General features: G+C 41.6%; 1 protein-coding gene across 1 annotated transcript in view; it reads right to left on the bottom strand.

The window, feature by feature from the left end:
* The window catches only part of galnt16 (UDP-N-acetyl-alpha-D-galactosamine:polypeptide N-acetylgalactosaminyltransferase 16), a 77,420-nt gene that overhangs the window by 12,851 nt on the left and 46,567 nt on the right, over positions 1–18,002 (bottom strand). The window contains exons 7-9 of the mRNA XM_067367351.1: positions 13,802–13,889; positions 12,770–12,854; positions 11,003–11,106 (exon numbers count right to left, since the gene is read on the bottom strand). Of these exons, the coding sequence (XP_067223452.1) occupies positions 11,003–11,106; positions 12,770–12,854; positions 13,802–13,889 (277 nt within the window). The remainder of the gene's footprint in view (positions 1–11,002; positions 11,107–12,769; positions 12,855–13,801; positions 13,890–18,002) is intronic.

Raw genomic sequence — 18,002 nt, 5'->3', positions numbered from 1 at the left:
AGATTGTTTTACAATTTGTGTGTCTGATTATTGCTTGCCCAGAATAAGCATATATAACACGGTCTGGATGATAGGCTGAATATCTTGTCTAGTTGATTTACTGGCTGCATTTATCTTTGAGGAGTTAATGTTCAATATATGAATATGGATGATATTTAACTCTGGGAGGTTCAGATTAAAAATTTCGCAACCCCTCCGTGCCACCAAGCAGATTGCCTGTGTTTTTGGCTGTTTTATGTTAATATAGTCACTGGGGAGAAGCTTTAGTGGTTAACCTGTAAGAGTTATTTGCAAGAGCATTGATGCCACTGGGATCAGGGCATTGAGGCCGTGCCCTCTCAGCAGGAATGTTTTACACCACAAGTCATGTATCCATTTCCTCCTGATGCCCTTAGGGGACTGTCTTGTCAACTCCACCATTTCTGTGTTTCGGAGAGCAGTAGTCTCCAGCAGGTTTTCACCCTGTCTCAGCAATGCTGCCAGAGTGTGGCACCCACCCCCTCTTACAGGGGGGTACTGGGACATTATAGTTTGTCAAGGCAGTCGTCTCCATTAGATAGTGTTGGCCACTCCCCTTGAAACTAGTCCCCCGGTAGTTAATGGTTACAGGACTTACTTCTGTGGGTTTGCTTTGGGGGCAAAGCATACAGTATGGAGTAGTCCTTTCAGCCTGACCATATCACCTTGCACCTTCAAACAGTTTGTGAGTCAACATCAAGATGCCATTCTTGCTCAATTGGGGTGTTTAGGTTGAACATTAAAACTTCAGAAAGTATCCTTTCTCCAATTAAGAGAAAACTTTTCTGGGAGTAGTATGAGGACTCAATCACAATGCAGGCGTGTTACTTCCTGCTCATGTCAATCAATCCTTGCTTCTACCAGGCTAGGCCAGGACATATGCAGCCATTTCTTTGGTGACTCAAGAGCAGAGGCTTCCCTTTGGACAACTCTCAGCGAGTCATAAGGGTTACGCATGGATACATTCATACCCTTTCTCTGTGGAAGACCCCGGATTTGCCTAGGGTCCCACTCTTGGGGCGTGTTGCCGTCACAAGATTACCATGACTGACCGTCCTTCATGGGCTGGGGTGCGATCTTAAATGGCCGTCTAACTCATAGCTGCCAAGAGGCAACCACGTGTTGGTCCAAGGCTGGGATGGTCTCCTGTTAGAGATGGGCATTTTTTCATTTCAATCATCGAGAGGTTTCAAAAACGAGTAGTCAAGTACTCGGGGGGCGGGGCGTGTGCAGGGGGCGGGGGGTGGGGCACGGCTGTCATGCAGATAATAAAAATATCTGAAGATTGTTATGAAAATGAATGTTAAAAATAAAATATGACATGAAAGCTTGTCTATGAAATCATGAACACGTGATTAGAACACTGTTAGATTATGATTATGATGCAGCAATGTTATTAATAAAGAACTATCTAAGAGGAATAGCTGCCTGTGATGAAGAGTGACTTTATGCCAATAAACTGAAGCCCATTCTATGACACCTCATATGATATTAATAAGATAAGTTGGATACATAACTTAGACGTAACATTACAACTGGTATCTGCACAAAAGGATGCAAATGCCAGTGAAATTTAAGAGTGAGAAAGCTCCCGCCGTGATGTGCTTTCATGACAGTTTGCTGAAACGTGCTGAATTTACTATAGATTTCTATAAAGTTCTCATTATAACTCTATGTTTATGGCAGATTTGTGCTATATTTTCATCTACATTATTAGGTGATTCCATAAATCACCTGAGCGCTTCCAAAGCCATATGAATTATACAAATTAGCCTGTGCCATTGTAAATATGACGAAAAAAGCACGGCTGCATTATTATAAAATCATTATTTTTATTTATGTATTTATTTTATTTTAAAGAAACATCTAAAAGCAATATGAACATCTCAAATAACTCCGATATCGGGCATTGCATTTGAGCATGAAACTAAACACGGATATGTAGCGCATTCAGCATGTTAATAAATGTTGATATCCTAACGCATCCTGTATTAGATTAATCAGATCAAGCTATTACAACTTTCATCTGCAAAAAGTTCGCGAATGCAAACGTGAGCTTGACGAAAGTGTAACTCCGATTTTGATTTAAAAAAACAGCCAATGAAATGAGAGCACAACAAATTCACTATCTATTAGGCTACATTACTGTCACTATTGTAATTTTTTTATTTATTCTAATATTTTAGATTCAATTTGCACTTTCTGATCAACCAAAATTTTATTTTACAGTATGCAAATCACTGATGATTATTGCTTAATTAATTATGAATAGAATATGAAGGATATTTTCAGCACAAGATAAAAGCTTGGCACTGCACATCTTGCATTGAACTGTATTTTCATCTATCTTGTCAAAGTGAAGCCAGACATCACTACGTGACTTCTTGAGGCCATTCTCTCTCACGTCTTTTGACGCATACTGTGGCAAGCTAAACAGCTAAATCAGAGCTCAGGGCGCCGCCCAAAGTGCTGCTAACCAATCAGGAGAAGAAAAAAAACCTGTTTACATGATCGATCGTCGCTGTCACAGTCGAGTACTCGATCGCTGTTGCACATCCCTATCTCCTGTATATTCTTGATTTCATATATGAGACCGTTTTAATGGTGGTTCAGGAGCAGGGTATCAACTATGTTACCCTCGGCAAGACATAAGGGTTACGTGCAGATGCATTCATACCCTTTCTCTGTGGAAGACTCCGGCATTGCCTAGGGTCCCATTCTTGGGGGAGGTTGCCGTCGCAGGACTATAATGACAGATGCCTCCTTCATGTGCTGGGGTGTGGTCTGAGATGGAAATACTTTCACCCATATCTGAGGGTCTATTAGGTGTTGTTCAGGTAATGAATGACACATCGGTGGTCTCCCGGGTGGGCTTTGTTCGTGCCCCTATTCAGGTTGGCGCAACAGATCCAGACACCCTGTCAAGGCAGTGACAGAGGCCTGGGGATTGGAGACGATAGAGTTGATTTGGCAGAGGTGCTGTGGCAGCTGTCCCTTTCCGTGCACATTCATGGATTTCTTTTATATTGAACTTAAAACAGGAATGATTCTCAGGAATCTAGTGGAGGCTAACAGGTCTGTGCAAATCCGTACTTCACAACCTAACTGCCTTAATATATTCTAGCCTTCATGATTTAAAAGGCATTCTCTGTAGAGAAGTTTAAGTTTTACATTAGGATAAGTTCCTTTTTAGGCCTATGAGGTGTTCAGTATGCTTCACCTCCATGCACTGGGTGGGCTACCTTCTTTGAGAAGTATAAGATTGTACCCTGTCAGTCTTGACAATTTCAGGTACCTGTGGGATGCGTGGTAGACTTCATCCTTGGGTAACAGGGCCCACTCCACTTGGAGTGTATGTGTCTTGGGGCTTTTTCTGATTAAATACACCTTTATATGTTTGTGCTGTGGCAGTCTGGCCCTTTCTACAAACATTCATGGATGTTTATTGTTGAATTGGATTGACCCCAGGCTTTGACTCCTATGGGTTAATCTGTTCCATAGACCAAAGGGTTTGTTCTTGTGTATATTTCATTACGTCACCTGACCACGCTGTCAGCCAATCAAAGATTTCCGTTTTTCCACACATGCTTCAGACCCCGGTTCACGCAGGGGTGTTCCCATAGCGTCATGAAGCAGTGTCTCGTTCCCTCTCAGGGAACCAGATTAAAGGATTAGTTCACTTTGAAATTAAAATTTCCTGATAATTTACTCACCCCCATGTCATCCAAGATGTTCATGTCTTTCTTTCTTCAGTCGAAAAGAAATTAAGGTTTTTGATGTTTTCATATATACCCCTTTTCCACCAAGGCCGTTTGAGTGCTGGTTCGGAGCCAGAGCCTAGTTTCAAATCAGTTCTTTGTCTTTCGACACACAAAGCACCAGCTCCGAACCAGGAAAAGTGGTTCGTAAGTAGCACCAAAACATTGCTGGGCTAGAAGTAAGAACCGTTTGCGTGAGGGGCTGGGTTACCGTGACCAACAAGAAACTTGTGACCGCCATTTTTGAAATAGCAGCTAATCGAGCTAATAGCAGCTCGATTGTAATTTCCGTCTATATACAAATTACAGCGAGCCGTGTTTGGATGCCGATGTAGGTTCGCAAAGCCATGAGCATCAACAGTAGTGAAACATCTGCGATTGTTGATAGAAGGCTTGTTTGAGATGCATCGGAGCAGCGCGGACCGATTCCCATTTGTAGAGCATACGACTCCTTCTGCTTTTGGATTGTTCTCGCGGAGCTTTGATGTCCATTGAAGTCCAATATATGGAGAAAAATCCTGGAATGTTTTCATCAAAAACGTCTTGGGTTACGAGTGTAACCCTTGTTCCCTGAGTAAGGGAACGAGACGCTACGTCAGTGACGTGATGGGAATCCTCTGCATTTTTGTGTTCGTGAAGCACTATTGTATCTAACCAATGAGAGAACGCGACGTCAGAGGCGGGTGACGTCACGAACCGGAACCTATAAAGCATGCCCGGAAACAAAGAACGCTAGCTTCTGTGACATGTCTGAAGTAAGCGCTCCAGGCATGCTGGAGGTACGGCAAAATGACGTAGCGTTTCGTTCCCTTACTCAGGGAACAAGGGTTACACTCGTAACCCAAGACGTTCCCTTTCGTGGGAACTATCGACGCTACGTCAGTGACGTGATGGGAACGCTGTCCCAACTACGCCGTGCCTCCGAGTGCCTGGCTACTATCTTGTAAAACCAAAGCACCCGGAGTTCTACTCACATTAAGATTATAAAATCTGATGAAGGTGTGCTGGGATGACCATCCAGCAGAACCACATATGTCATTAATGGATACTCCTGACATTAAGGCCTTTGAGGCCGCCATACCCCTAGTCGGGTGAACACGGACAGCTAATGGAGATGGCTGTCCGGCCCCCTCATAAGCAAGTGTGATAGCCTCGACCACCCACTTGCTCATTCTCTGCTTAGATGCTGGACCTCCTTTCTAATGAGACCCATAAAACACACAAACAATTTATCTGTTTTTCCCCACAGGGCAGCTCTGTGGACATATGCATCTAAAGCCCTCACTGGACAGAGCAGATTGAGTTTCTCCTGATCCGAAGTTGTAAATGGAGGAAGATGGAAGGCCTAAAGTACGATGGAACCTGGGACTTTGGTGGGGACCTTAGACATATAGCCTGGTCTAGTGTGCAGGAACGCTTTGACCATTCCAGGTGCAAATTCCAAACACAAAGAAGCAGCTGAAAGTGCTTGAAGATCTCCTATTCTTTTAAGAGATGAAATAGCCAGTAGAAATATGGTCTTTAAAGGTGAGGAATTTCTCTGAAACTTCCTCTAGTGGTTCGAAGGGAGCCTCGGCTAACCCTTCTAATACCACGGCCGAGTCCCAGGCCAACGTCCTTGTAGGTACTGAAGGCCCCAGCCTCAGAGTACCACGGAGGAAGCGTATAAAAAAGGGGGTCTCGACCTACCGAGGAATCCCCCAGAGGACTATGGCCAAAAATGGCCGCATACACTTCCTCGTGGAGGGAGCTCTCCCAACTATATCAACCAATCGTCGATATAGTTCAGCACGCAGATGCCCTGGAGTCTCAATGGAGCCAGCGCTGCATCCACGCACTTCATGAACGTGCAGGGTGATAATGATAGGCTGAAAGGAAGAACCCTGTATTGGTAAGCTTTGTCCCCGAAAGCAAACCTGAGGAACTTCCTATGAGAAGGATGGATGGATACATGAAAGTTAGCATCTTTCAGGTCTATCACAACAAACCAGCTCCTCGGACCTGATCTGTCCCTTCTTTGGAACAATGAAGTATAGGTTGTGAAACCCTGACAGCTTGCTGGGAGGAGAACCCCTTCTATAGCTCCTTTTTGCAAGAGCGTCATAACCTCCTGTTCCATTACCAGAGACTGCTCGGGGCCACCACTGTGGGAAGGACCCCATTAAACTGGGGCGGGCGAGACCCGAATTTGTAACCCTTTTCTATTGTGAGCAGCACCCATTTTGAAATATTTGGGAGAAGTTTTCATTCTGCCTTATTTACAAAGGGAACCAGTCTCTCGAGACTGGCCTCTGGTGTTTTTTTAACACTTGACTCGGCACCCTGAAGCGGCGAACCGGCAAGGAACAGCCGAATCAAATGATGACCGGCCCTCCTCGGAGGATCGGTGGAGACCGCTGCGCCCTGAAACACACTGGGTGGCAGGGTTAGCAGAACGGCCCCCTGAGGGCGCCAAAGAGGGATGAGTACCAAGTATTTTAATACCCAACCCTCTCTGGAGGGGACTGCCCTCCAATGTCCCGCGCCACTGGCATCAGGACTTCTTCGAAGCCTTCTTGGAAGTAATTACAGTCCGCAGATCTGTGTTACCCCACAAAGACTTCGGCTGTGTCGCCTGTCCCTGGAGTGGAGTATGGTCTCCACAACCTCAGTTGGGAGAGCAGCATGTATGAGCCTGGCCCCCTCAGAGGCCAGGCCCACAGTCTCCATAGCTCTGGGCATGGATGAATTATCATGCTGCCCGCTTGAGACAGGAGGTCCTGCCTGAGAGGAAGCTCCATCAGGGAGCCATCTAGAAGTGGCACTAGGTCTGAGAACCATATTTTGGTTGGCCAGTACAGGGCTATCAATATTAGACTGACCCCTTCCTGGCGTATTTACTCCAGAACTCCCGGGAGCAGAGCGAACGGGGAAATGCATACAGACGCAGCCTCGGCCACGTCTGTACCATGGCATCCAGACCCAGTGGTGCTGAATGAGATAGGGAGAACCACAGTGGACACTGGGTCGATTCCCCTGAAGCAAATAGGTCGATTTCAGCTCGACCAAAGTTTTCCAAAGTGAGCTCCACACCTCAGTATGGAGACTCCATTCCCCGGGCCTCGGCCCCTGCCTCGACAGGGCGTCTGCTCCCACATTTTAATGCCCTCAGGTCTGGGAAGAAGTATTTTACTGCAAGAAATACCGCCATCATTTCCAGCCGATTTAAGTGCCAGGAACTGATGGTCCTCCCAGAGACCCTGAGCTGAGCGACCACTCCTGATCGCCCCCCAGCCCATGAGAGAAACATCCGTCGTAAGCATTACGCGACGACGAGAAGTCCCTCACATGGGTTCTGGGACAGGAACCAAGGCTTTTTCCACATGACCAGAGCACGAAGGCATCGCCGCGTGACTTTTGATCTTGCGAAAAGGATTTCCCCTCGGAGAAAACCCCTTGGTCCTGAGCCACCACTGTAAGAGTCTCATGTGCAGAAGGCCAAAAGTTATCACGTTGGACGCAGCCGCCATAAGACCCAACAGTCTCTGAAACTTTTACAGTGAATGACTGGTCAAGAGAGACCACCGTCGTGTTGTCCGTACGGACCAACACGTGGTGGCCCCTCAGGTCTGGGAGGAAGTGTTTCAGTTCTAGAGACACCGCCATCATCTCCAGCCGATTTATGTGCCAGGAGAGCTGATGGTCCTCCCTTAGACCCTGAGCCGAGCGACCACTCATGATCGCCCCCCCAGACCGTGAGGGAAGCATCTGTCGTAAGCATTACGCGACGACGAGGAGTTCCCAGCATGGGTCCCTGGGACAGGAACCAAGGCTTTTTCCACATGACCAGAGCACGAAGGCATCGCCGCGTGACTTTGATCATGTGAAAAGGATCTCCCCTCAGGGAAAACCCCTTGGTCCTGAGCCACCACTGTAAGGGTATCATGTGCAGAAGGCCAATAGTAATAACGTTGGACGCAGCTGCCATCAGACCCAACAGTCTCTGAAACTGTTTTACAGTGAGTGACTGGCCTAACTTCACCACATTCACGGCTCCGAGAATGGAATTCACACGAGCAGGAGACAGCTGCGCCTGCATCGTGGTAGAATCCCAGATTACTCCTAGATAGTTTGCAATCTGACTCGGAACCAGCACACTCTTTTTGGCATTGAGCCTCAGCCCAAGCTTTTTCATGTGCGACAGAACAACATCTCGATGTTGAACTGCCAACTGTTCTGTTTGAGCTAATATCAACCAATCGTCGATATAGTTCAGCACGCAGATGCCCTGGAGTCTCAATGGAGCCAGCGCTGCATCCACGCACTTCATGAACGTGCAGGGTGATAATGATAGGCTGAAAGGAAGAACCCTGTATTGGTAAGCTTTGTCCCCGAAAGCAAACCTGAGGAACTTCCTATGAGAAGGATGGATGGATACATGAAAGTTAGCATCTTTCAGGTCTATCACAACAAACCAGCTCCTCGGACCTGATCTGTCCCTTCTTTGGAACAATGAAGTATAGGTTGTGAAACCCTGACAGCTTGCTGGGAGGAGAACCCCTTCTATAGCTCCTTTTTGCAAGAGCGTCATAACCTCCTGTTCCATTACCAGAGACTGCTCGGGGCCACCACTGTGGGAAGGACCCCATTAAACTGGGGCGGGCGAGACCCGAATTTGTAACCCTTTTCTATTGTGAGCAGCACCCATTTTGAAATATTTGGGAGAAGTTTTCATTCTGCCTTATTTACAAAGGGAACCAGTCTCTCGAGACTGGCCTCTGGTGTTTTTTTAACACTTGACTCGGCACCCTGAAGCGGCGAACCGGCAAGGAACAGCCGAATCAAATGATGACCGGCCCTCCTCGGAGGATCGGTGGAGACCGCTGCGCCCTGAAACACACTGGGTGGCAGGGTTAGCAGAACGGCCCCCTGAGGGCGCCAAAGAGGGATGAGTACCAAGTATTTTAATACCCAACCCTCTCTGGAGGGGACTGCCCTCCAATGTCCCGCGCCACTGGCATCAGGACTTCTTCGAAGCCTTCTTGGAAGTAATTACAGTCCGCAGATCTGTGTTACCCCACAAAGACTTCGGCTGTGTCGCCTGTCCCTGTCCCCAAGCTTTCTGCGGGGGACCAAGGGTGGCGACACTTTCTTTTAAATTCCTCAGAATTTAATGTATTCAATATTTCATTTAATCCTCAAATTAAATGCAGCCAGTTCTTATATAAATATATATATTTTTGAACAGACTGAATATATTTAGAATACAAAAAAGAATTATAGCTCGTAATAATTCGCAAGGTATTTAGGGAAAGAGAGAAAGGGAAACTCCCGTCTGCTCAGATCCCTTAATATATAAATATATATACACATATACATACACACACATGCATAATTACGGACACGTGATACATGCGCAGCCTCGGCAAACGCAAGACCCGAGCCGTATATTCATTCTTGCAGACTTAATCTACGCGCTGCCTCGGCAATGCGAGATCCGAGCCATATATTCTTTAATGAAAACCCAATCCACGCGCTGCCTCGGCAAGCGCGAGATCCGAGCTTAGACTTTTATTCCCTTGAGAATAAAGCCAACAGGAGTGGAGCTACAAAACTCCCGCTAGTGCATACTTCCTCATGGGCTGGAGATGAGGATGACGGTCCCTCATCACCACCCTCGACACCTTCAACATCAACCTCCTCGGAGGAAGATATATTCAGTGTCGGTGCCTCCCTTTGCGGGGAAGAAACCGCAGCGCGTGCTTCCACCACCAAAGGAGAGACACTAGATCTAGCAGGTAAGGGAAGCGATAAGGCAGAGCCCGTCTCTCCCCCCTCTGCTAGATCCATTTGTGAACCCCACGAGTGCAGCCTTCGCTGTGCCTCGGCAGCAGCGGGACCAGACCCGCGGGGAACACTCGCCGCGGCGCCCTCCTCAAGAGCGCCCGGCGTGAGCGCAGCGCCCTGAGAGTGAGCCGCTCACAGTGCACACAGACAGCCCCCTCAAGAGCTGCCTGTGCGTGCTCAACTCCCAGGCATTTCACACACATCTCATGTGTATCTCCCTCCACGATGAATCGCGGGCAAGGAGGTGCACACTTAGTGAAACGCTGGCTTTTCTCCGTCATTTTATATATATATATATATATATATATATATATATATATATATATATATATGTCTATTATGTGTCTTATTTCACTTGTTTAGAAACTCTTGTCCTCAGACAAAGAGATCACTTTCTGGCGAGATGGTAGACAGACAACAGTAAATAAGACAGACAAGATACAAATAGCGCTTACTGAAGACAACAGAAGCTAGCGTTCTTTGTTTCCGGGCATGCTTTATAGGTTCCGGTTCGTGACGTCACCCGCCTCTGACGTCGCGTTCTCTCATTGGTTAGATACAATAGTGCTTCACGAACACAAAAATGCAGAGGATTCCCATCACGTCACTGACGTAGCGTCGATAGTTCCCACGAAAGGGAACCCTAATTTTTTCTCGATTGAAGAAAGAAAGACATGAACATCTTGGATGACATGGTGGTGAGTAAATTATCAGGAAATTTTAATTTGAAAGTGAAATAATCCTTTATGTTTTCCTCATGGGGACCAAAAAATGTCAAAGATTTCTGGTATTGCCATCCCTCCATAACATAGTAGGGTATAGCCGAACCACACACACACACACACACACACACACACACACACACACACACACACACACACACACACACACACACACACACACACACACACACACACACACACACACCCACACACAAACACACACATACACACATATTGATTTATTCATATTTTGAATTAGTTATTTTAATATTTTTAATTTAAAATAAATTTAATTAAAGTTAAAGTTTTTTTTGTGCTTTTGTCATTATTATTATTATCTTATTTTAATGTGTCTATATAGTTTTATTATGTCTATATAGTTTTATTATTTTATTTCAGTTTTAGTTTTTTTAGTACATCTAAAAAATTTAAAATGTTGCCTTAGCTACTAGCTGAAATAAAATAAGTTTAAGTTTTTTATATTTTATTTTGTTTCATTTAACTGTTAACAATAATATCCCTGAGGTTTGTTTGACTATATTAGTGAGGACATCTTTACCACACACTTTTCATTTCATCCTTGCAGTTTGTCTTGCTAAACTGTTCACAGGATGTTTGACACAGCAGAGGAGTGAAACATTTTTTCAGGATAATGTCATACATTTGATCATTACTTACCAAAGTTCTCACCACCCCAAATATCCATGTGAGTGTCATACTGGCCCAGGTGATTAAACCAGCCTTTATCCATTACGAAGATTCCTCCAGCAATTACAGGGGTCCTGCATGAACAGCAGTTGGTATCAAGGGCATAGAATTTAGTAGGGATGCTAGGGACATATCCTTACCGATATTCAGTGATACTGAATTGCCACTAGCAATAATTTAAAAAATAATTTTAATAATAAAAAAAAGTATATATATATATATATGTGTGTGTAGCAACTGTTGTTTTAATTTTGGACGTATCTCAAATGGGTCATACCACTGACATTAAAGGGTTAGTTCACCCATCTTCAGAACACAAATTAAGATATTTTGATTAAATCCGATGACTCAGTGAGGCCTGCATAGCCAGTAATGACATTTCTTCTCTCAAGATCCAGAAAGCAACTAAAAACATATTTAAAACAGTTCATGAGTACAGTGGTTCAATATTAATATTATAAAGCAACGAGAATACTTTTTGTGTGCCAAAAAAAAAAAAATAATATAGTGATGGGCGATTTCAAAACACTGCTTTGGAGCTTTACGAATCGAATCAGTGACTCGGAGCGCCAAAGTCACGTGATTTCAGTAGTTTAGCCGTTTGATAGGAGATCCGAATCACTGATTCGATTCGTAAAGCTCTGAATTCTCGTCGCTTTATAATATTAACATAAAATCACTGTATTCACATGAACTGTTTTAAATATATTTTTAGTTGCTTTCTGGACCTTGAGAGAGGAAATGTCATTACTGGCGATGCAGGCCTCACTGAGTCATCAGAATTAATCAAAATATCTTAATTTGTGTTGCGAAGATGAATGAAGGTCTTACGGGTGTAGAACGACATGAGGGTGATTAATAAATGACATTATTTTCATCTTTGGGTGAACTAACCCTTTAACTGAGAATCCAAAGTAAATAAGTAAGAAAACTGCACTCTTTCAAGGATGTGCATTAAGAGGACAGAGTGAGGTAAAAGTTTGAATCAAAGTCTATGTGTGCAATGATAAAGTTTACCCTCTTTAACTTAATGTTGTTAAACTGAATGTATGTTAGCTCACTGTTAGCTCAAATATCCACAAAACAACAACAGTGAAATAAGAGCGTGTGTTTTGTCTGTCAATCAGAAGCACATAAAAGTTGAAAAAAAGAAAAAAAAAGAAAAAAGAAAGTTCAAATCAACATTGGTTCAGTTCTTTTTTTATTAAAATAAACTGATGTGCAGAGTCATCAAGAATGCTCTGACACACCAAAACACTGTAATTCACAGTAAGTGCTCTATGTATTATATAAAGTATTACATATACACTATATGTACTCTGATGCTTATGAGAGACGTTGACAAATGTACAATGGATAGAGTTAAAGTAAAATTAAGCTGCTTCCTTCTCATCATTTTCATCTGACAAATTCCTGAATAAAGTTTTTTTTTTTTTGCTGCTTTTATGTCCCCACCAATGTCAAAATCAAACCTATGCCCTTGGTTGGTATATATACTGTACATACTATTTACACACAAAGTGGGGTTGAAAGGTCTGAGACTACTACAGTAATAAAAAAAGCTTCTAGTTTTTCAAAAGCTTGTAGATCTTTTGTTACAAATTTGCTTCCAATTTGATTAGTAACTTAGTGTTTTACACATCATATTTTTATAATGTCAAATCTTCAAATTTCTAAAACTTTGTTTATTTCTCAGGTGAAAAAAAATATTCTAGAGAGAGAGAGATAGAGAGAGACCTGATTGGTTGTGTGGGGTCATTTCTTGCCATTTTCTGTTCAATAGGAATCTGCTCCCATTTGAAGTGTAAACTCCAGTCGAAACCTGATGTCAGAGGGGGAAAAAGTAAGGCAGTTATTTTTGAATCACTTGAATAAACATATGCAAGTATTTTTAATCTGTCAGCAATCCGACCAGTGATTGACCAATATATATTTTCTGGTGGCCGATGAAGGGTGGCACCATGCTGGGGCAAAATTTTATGCTTTTGGGCAGTAAAATGGGGCCTATATTGGCCTTTGAGATATATCTGTCCACCACTAAATCAGACATGTACTGATATTTTTGAGTTAAGCAGATTATTCAGAGCTCTGCATTTCTCAGAGGTTGCTCTTTCACAGCTCAGGAGACTTAATGTTCTCACTTATGCTTTAAGTATCACCTCTGTCTCAAACGTTTGTCTCCTAATATTCCTTGAGAAAAATAAAAATAGACAAATCAAATTCTGACAAAAAAAAATAAAAAATAGTATAATCATAAAATAGATTATAGAGCTATAAAATGAATGTGGATAGAAGCTCGGATCATTTGATTTTAGAAGAATTTGGTGAAATGTTTGGGTGTTGTTACTGTTAACTTAAAATTAAAACTGTTAAAAAATCAAACTTAAAGTAAATCAAATAACATATAAAGATTACAATGAAAACTGAAAATATAAAAAAAAAGCTAATGCAAAATATTCATAAATGCTATAATAGTAAATAAATAATACCAATAATAACAGGTTCATACTGAGATCTTTGACTTTTGATTGCAGACTTTGGTATATTGGCAAATCTGAGCACAGATTTCTATGACTCTATAGAGGAGACACATGTGAGATTATTGGGATTATTCTCAGGAGAAACATCTAGGAACCTCTCCATTTACTCTCATTGCTTTCTGGCAGAAACAAATATTAAAGAGAATTAATTGACATATTAAAGAGATGTTTTCTGTGGTAAAGCTCTGATGAACACATTACACACATACATGGTGTACGGTTCTCTCACCTCCTCTCAGGTCTGCAGAGGCGGCCAGATAGGCAAAGTTATCCAGACTGATAACATCAATGATGGGACTGACCACACGGGAGTGATCCTACAAGAGAACACAAATGACTCATTTCATTAATGCGTAAACATCTTTCCAAGCGTTATTGTTAAAGAATTTATTCAGTCATCGTTTCATTTCAGGCCAGCTAAATACAACATAAAGGATGCAAGCCATTTGTGTGCAATGTGTGACTCCATGATACCCAGTTTAAAGTCAGCACACTGTAAAAGTGATATGATCAATAAGTCATGGCACCATATGTTTTTTCCATTACTTGAACTTAAAATAATTGAACCAATTTCAACTTTATTTTTTAAGTTATATGAGATTCAACTAACCAAGATTTTAAAATGACTTGCACTGACAATGACATTGAAATGACATTTGATTATTCTTAAAGATTTAACACAGCAAAACCGAGCTTTTAAGTTGAAGTTTTTAAGTTGAATCAGGTGATTTTTTTTTTTTTACAGTGCATGAAATGAAAAATAATCTATTTTCTAAATGCATGTTATAGATCTTATAATGATTGATTTTTTCCATGTATATATTGTTAGTTTTTTTTAATGTTTGACTTTTTATCGATTTTTAATCAAAATGTCATACTTGGATCTTCCAGTGAAAATGACAGACTCCTCTGTGGTGACGTATGACATATCATTTAGTGCACTTAAACTCCACCCCTGCAATCTTACCTTAATCTGCCTTCATTTTTGCCAACCACGCCCACATATTAACATCCAATCAACACCCAATGCATAGAACCGAGTCTCCACCCTACATTTTTTCTTTTCTGATAATCTGTCACACTCATGTCACAACAATATGGAAGAAAAGATCTGTCGATACTCAATTTGCTAGTCTTCTAGCCTGACCAACTGAGAAGTAGATTAAACCCCCACTAAAATCATCAAAACAGACCAGCCTAACCAGTATGGCCAGACTAGGAGACCAACTGCCACCTTAAAGGGTAAGTTCACCCAAAAATGAAAATTCTATCATTAATTACTCTCATGCTGATCCAAACCTGTAAGACCTTTGTTCATTTTCAGAAAACTAATTAAGATATTTTTGATGAAATCCGAGCGGTATATGACTCATCCATAGACAGCAAAGGTTCAGAAAGGTACCAAAGACATCATTAAAACAGTCGACGTGACTGCAGTGGTTAAACCTTAATTTTATGAAGTGACAAGAATATATTTTGTGCGCAAAAACAAAACAAAAATAACGACTTTATTCAACGATACCTTCTCTTCTGTGTCATTCTCAAATGCTGTTTACATTTAGTGCTTCAAGGGTCTACGTTTGCTCATTTGTGTTTTGTTTTTGTGAACAAAAAGTATTCTCGACACTTCATAAAATTAAGGCTTAAAGACATTTAACAATGTCTTTAGTACTGTAACATACTGCTCCAAGACTCAAAGGCTGAGGATCCAAATGCAGTTTTATTGAAAGGGTAATCTACAATCGTAGTCAAAAACAGGCAAAAGGTCATACACCAGTTAAACTATCCAACCAATAACAGGGCACAGGAACAGACAGGGTAATCCAAGAGACAAGCGAATGGGGATAATCAAAAAAACAGGCAAGAGGGTCAAGACTATAAAACAGATAAACAATGAGCGCTCAGAAATGCAGTGTTACACGTAGATGACTTCACACTGAAAAAGTGAGTGAACCAGGATTATATAGGGTGAGGTAATGAGCTAACGAGATACAGCTGTAAACAATCATGATGATTAGACCGAGCAATGACCTATGGGAAATGAAGTCCTTGATGGTGTGGCAATAGAGGGGATGCACATTACATCACCGTTATCACTGCGGTTACACCCACAGAGTGGCAAAAGTGGTTTTCAAAGTGAATGCTGCAAAAAACACTCAAAACACATCCAAAATGGGAAAGAGTTTTGAGATTGACTGTACAAATAGCTTTGACACAAAACCTGAGGTATATTTTTACAGACTGCTGAAAGCTACAGAAAAAAGAAGCAAATAGGTTGCTGCAATTCACAGAAAGAGCTGGACTCCAGGCAAAGAAAAATGTTTTGCAGTTATCATTTTGTGTCAAAATGTTGGATTTTGGGGTAAAATCATACCCTATATATTGTACTGTTATATATTGTGTTGACAACTCATCAATTAAATATTTTCCATCTCATATTCTGCATAATTGGGTGTTTTAAAATACACACTGACAAAAACTACACAAGTTTTAGGGCTGGACGATATGACAGCATATATAACTTTGATATAAGCGATTTAGACCTACCTACAGTGGCATGAAAAAGTATGTGAACCCCTTGCAGAATCTGTGAAAATGAAAATTATTTTAATAAAATAAGAGGGATAATAAAAAATGCATGTTATTTTTTGTTTAGTACTGTCCTGAGTAAGATATTTTACATAAAAGATGTTTGCATTTAGTTCACAAGACAAAACAATAGCTGAATTTATTAAAATAACCCCATTCATAAGTATGTGAAGCACTGATTCTCAATACTGTGTGTGGTTACCTGATGATCCACGACTGTTTTTATGTTTTGTGATGGTTGTTCATGAGTCTCTTGTTTGTTCTGAGCAGTTAAACTGAGCTCTGTTCTTCAGAAAAATCCTCCAGCTCCTGCAGATTCATCAGTTTTCAAGCATTTTTGCATATTTGAACTCTTTCCAGCAGTGACTGTAGGATTTTGAGATTCATCTTTTCACACTGAGGACAATTGAGGGACTCAAACTCAACTATTAAAAAAGGTTCAAACATTCACTGATGCTCCAGAAGGAAACACGATGCATTAAGAGCCGAGGGGTGAAAACTTTTGAACAGGATGTCACAATTTTTCTTATTTTGTTTTAATATCATTGTTTTTCATTTAGTACAAGCAACAGAAGATACTTGCATGTTTCCCGGCAGAAAAATTAAGTACAATTTACCTTGATATTTAAATTCAAATGTTTTCACCCCTCGGCTCTTAATGCATCGTGTTTCCTTCTGGAGCATCAGTGAATGTTTGAACCTTTTTTAATAGTTGAGTTTGAGTCCCTCAGTTGTCCTCAGTGTGAAAAGATGAATCTCAAAATCATTCAGTCACTGCTGGAAAGGGTTTAAATATGCAAAAATGCTTGAAAACTGATGAATCTGCAGGAGCTGGAGGATTTTTCTGAAGAACAGAGCTCAGTTTAACTGTTCAGAACAAACAAGAAACTCAAGAACAACCATCACAAAACATAAAAACAGTCGTGGATCATCAGGTAACCACACACGGTATTGAGAATCAGTGCTTCACATACTTATGAATGGGGTTATTTTAATAAATTCAGCTATTGTTTTGTCTTATGAACTAAATGTAAACATCTTTTATGTAAAATATCTTACTCAGGACAGTACTAAACAAAAATAACATGCATTTTTTTATTATCCCTCTTATTTTATTAAAATAATTTTCATTTTCACAAATTCTGCAAGGGGTTCACATACTTTTTCATGCCACTGTTTATTATAGTATACACAGGCCGATTTGCTTTATGTATTTCCCTGGCGTCGAAATCAGGCACATATAAATGTCAGGAAACACGATTCCTGGCTGCATGTCAGTATCCATGGGTTTCTTTGACATGTTATAAGGAACACTTTCAAGTCCAACGTTTGTTTGTTTTACACATGTTTTCACAGTTTCTCCCATTAAATCCAGTCATGCAGCAGGTTCTTTTGCCACTCAGTCCAGCTGGAAAAGTGACGTCTATGGCGGAAAAGTGACGTCTATGCATACCCTCTACAGTCCGGGGTGGAGTGCCTGTAATTGCCACCAGAGGGATTGTGACAAGAACCTTTCTGGAACTCGAAAGTGGTGGTTAAATTGCTGTCTATGGAGGAGTCATATACCTCTCAGATTTCATCAAAAAATATCTTAATTTGCGAAGATGAACGAAGGTCTTACGGGTGTGGAACGACATGAGGGTGAGTAATTAATGACAGAATTTTCATTTTTGGGTGAACCCTTTAAGGCTGGTTGGAGCTGCACCACTCCCATTGGAAACAATGCACACTTTTTAGAGTATAGCAGGGTAAACTTAAACAGGAGACCATAGCAAATATTATTTCTCCATTTTCTCCAACAGCAACTTTCTATTGTGTTTTTCACAACTGTCCAAAAGAGG

Source organism: Chanodichthys erythropterus, chromosome 18 (assembly GCF_024489055.1).
Source record: "Chanodichthys erythropterus isolate Z2021 chromosome 18, ASM2448905v1, whole genome shotgun sequence".
In the NCBI taxonomy this organism is placed as follows: Eukaryota; Metazoa; Chordata; class Actinopteri; order Cypriniformes; family Xenocyprididae; genus Chanodichthys; species Chanodichthys erythropterus.
The sequence above is the reverse complement of the archived record's forward strand: the minus strand, read 5'-3'. Positions and strand labels throughout refer to the sequence as shown.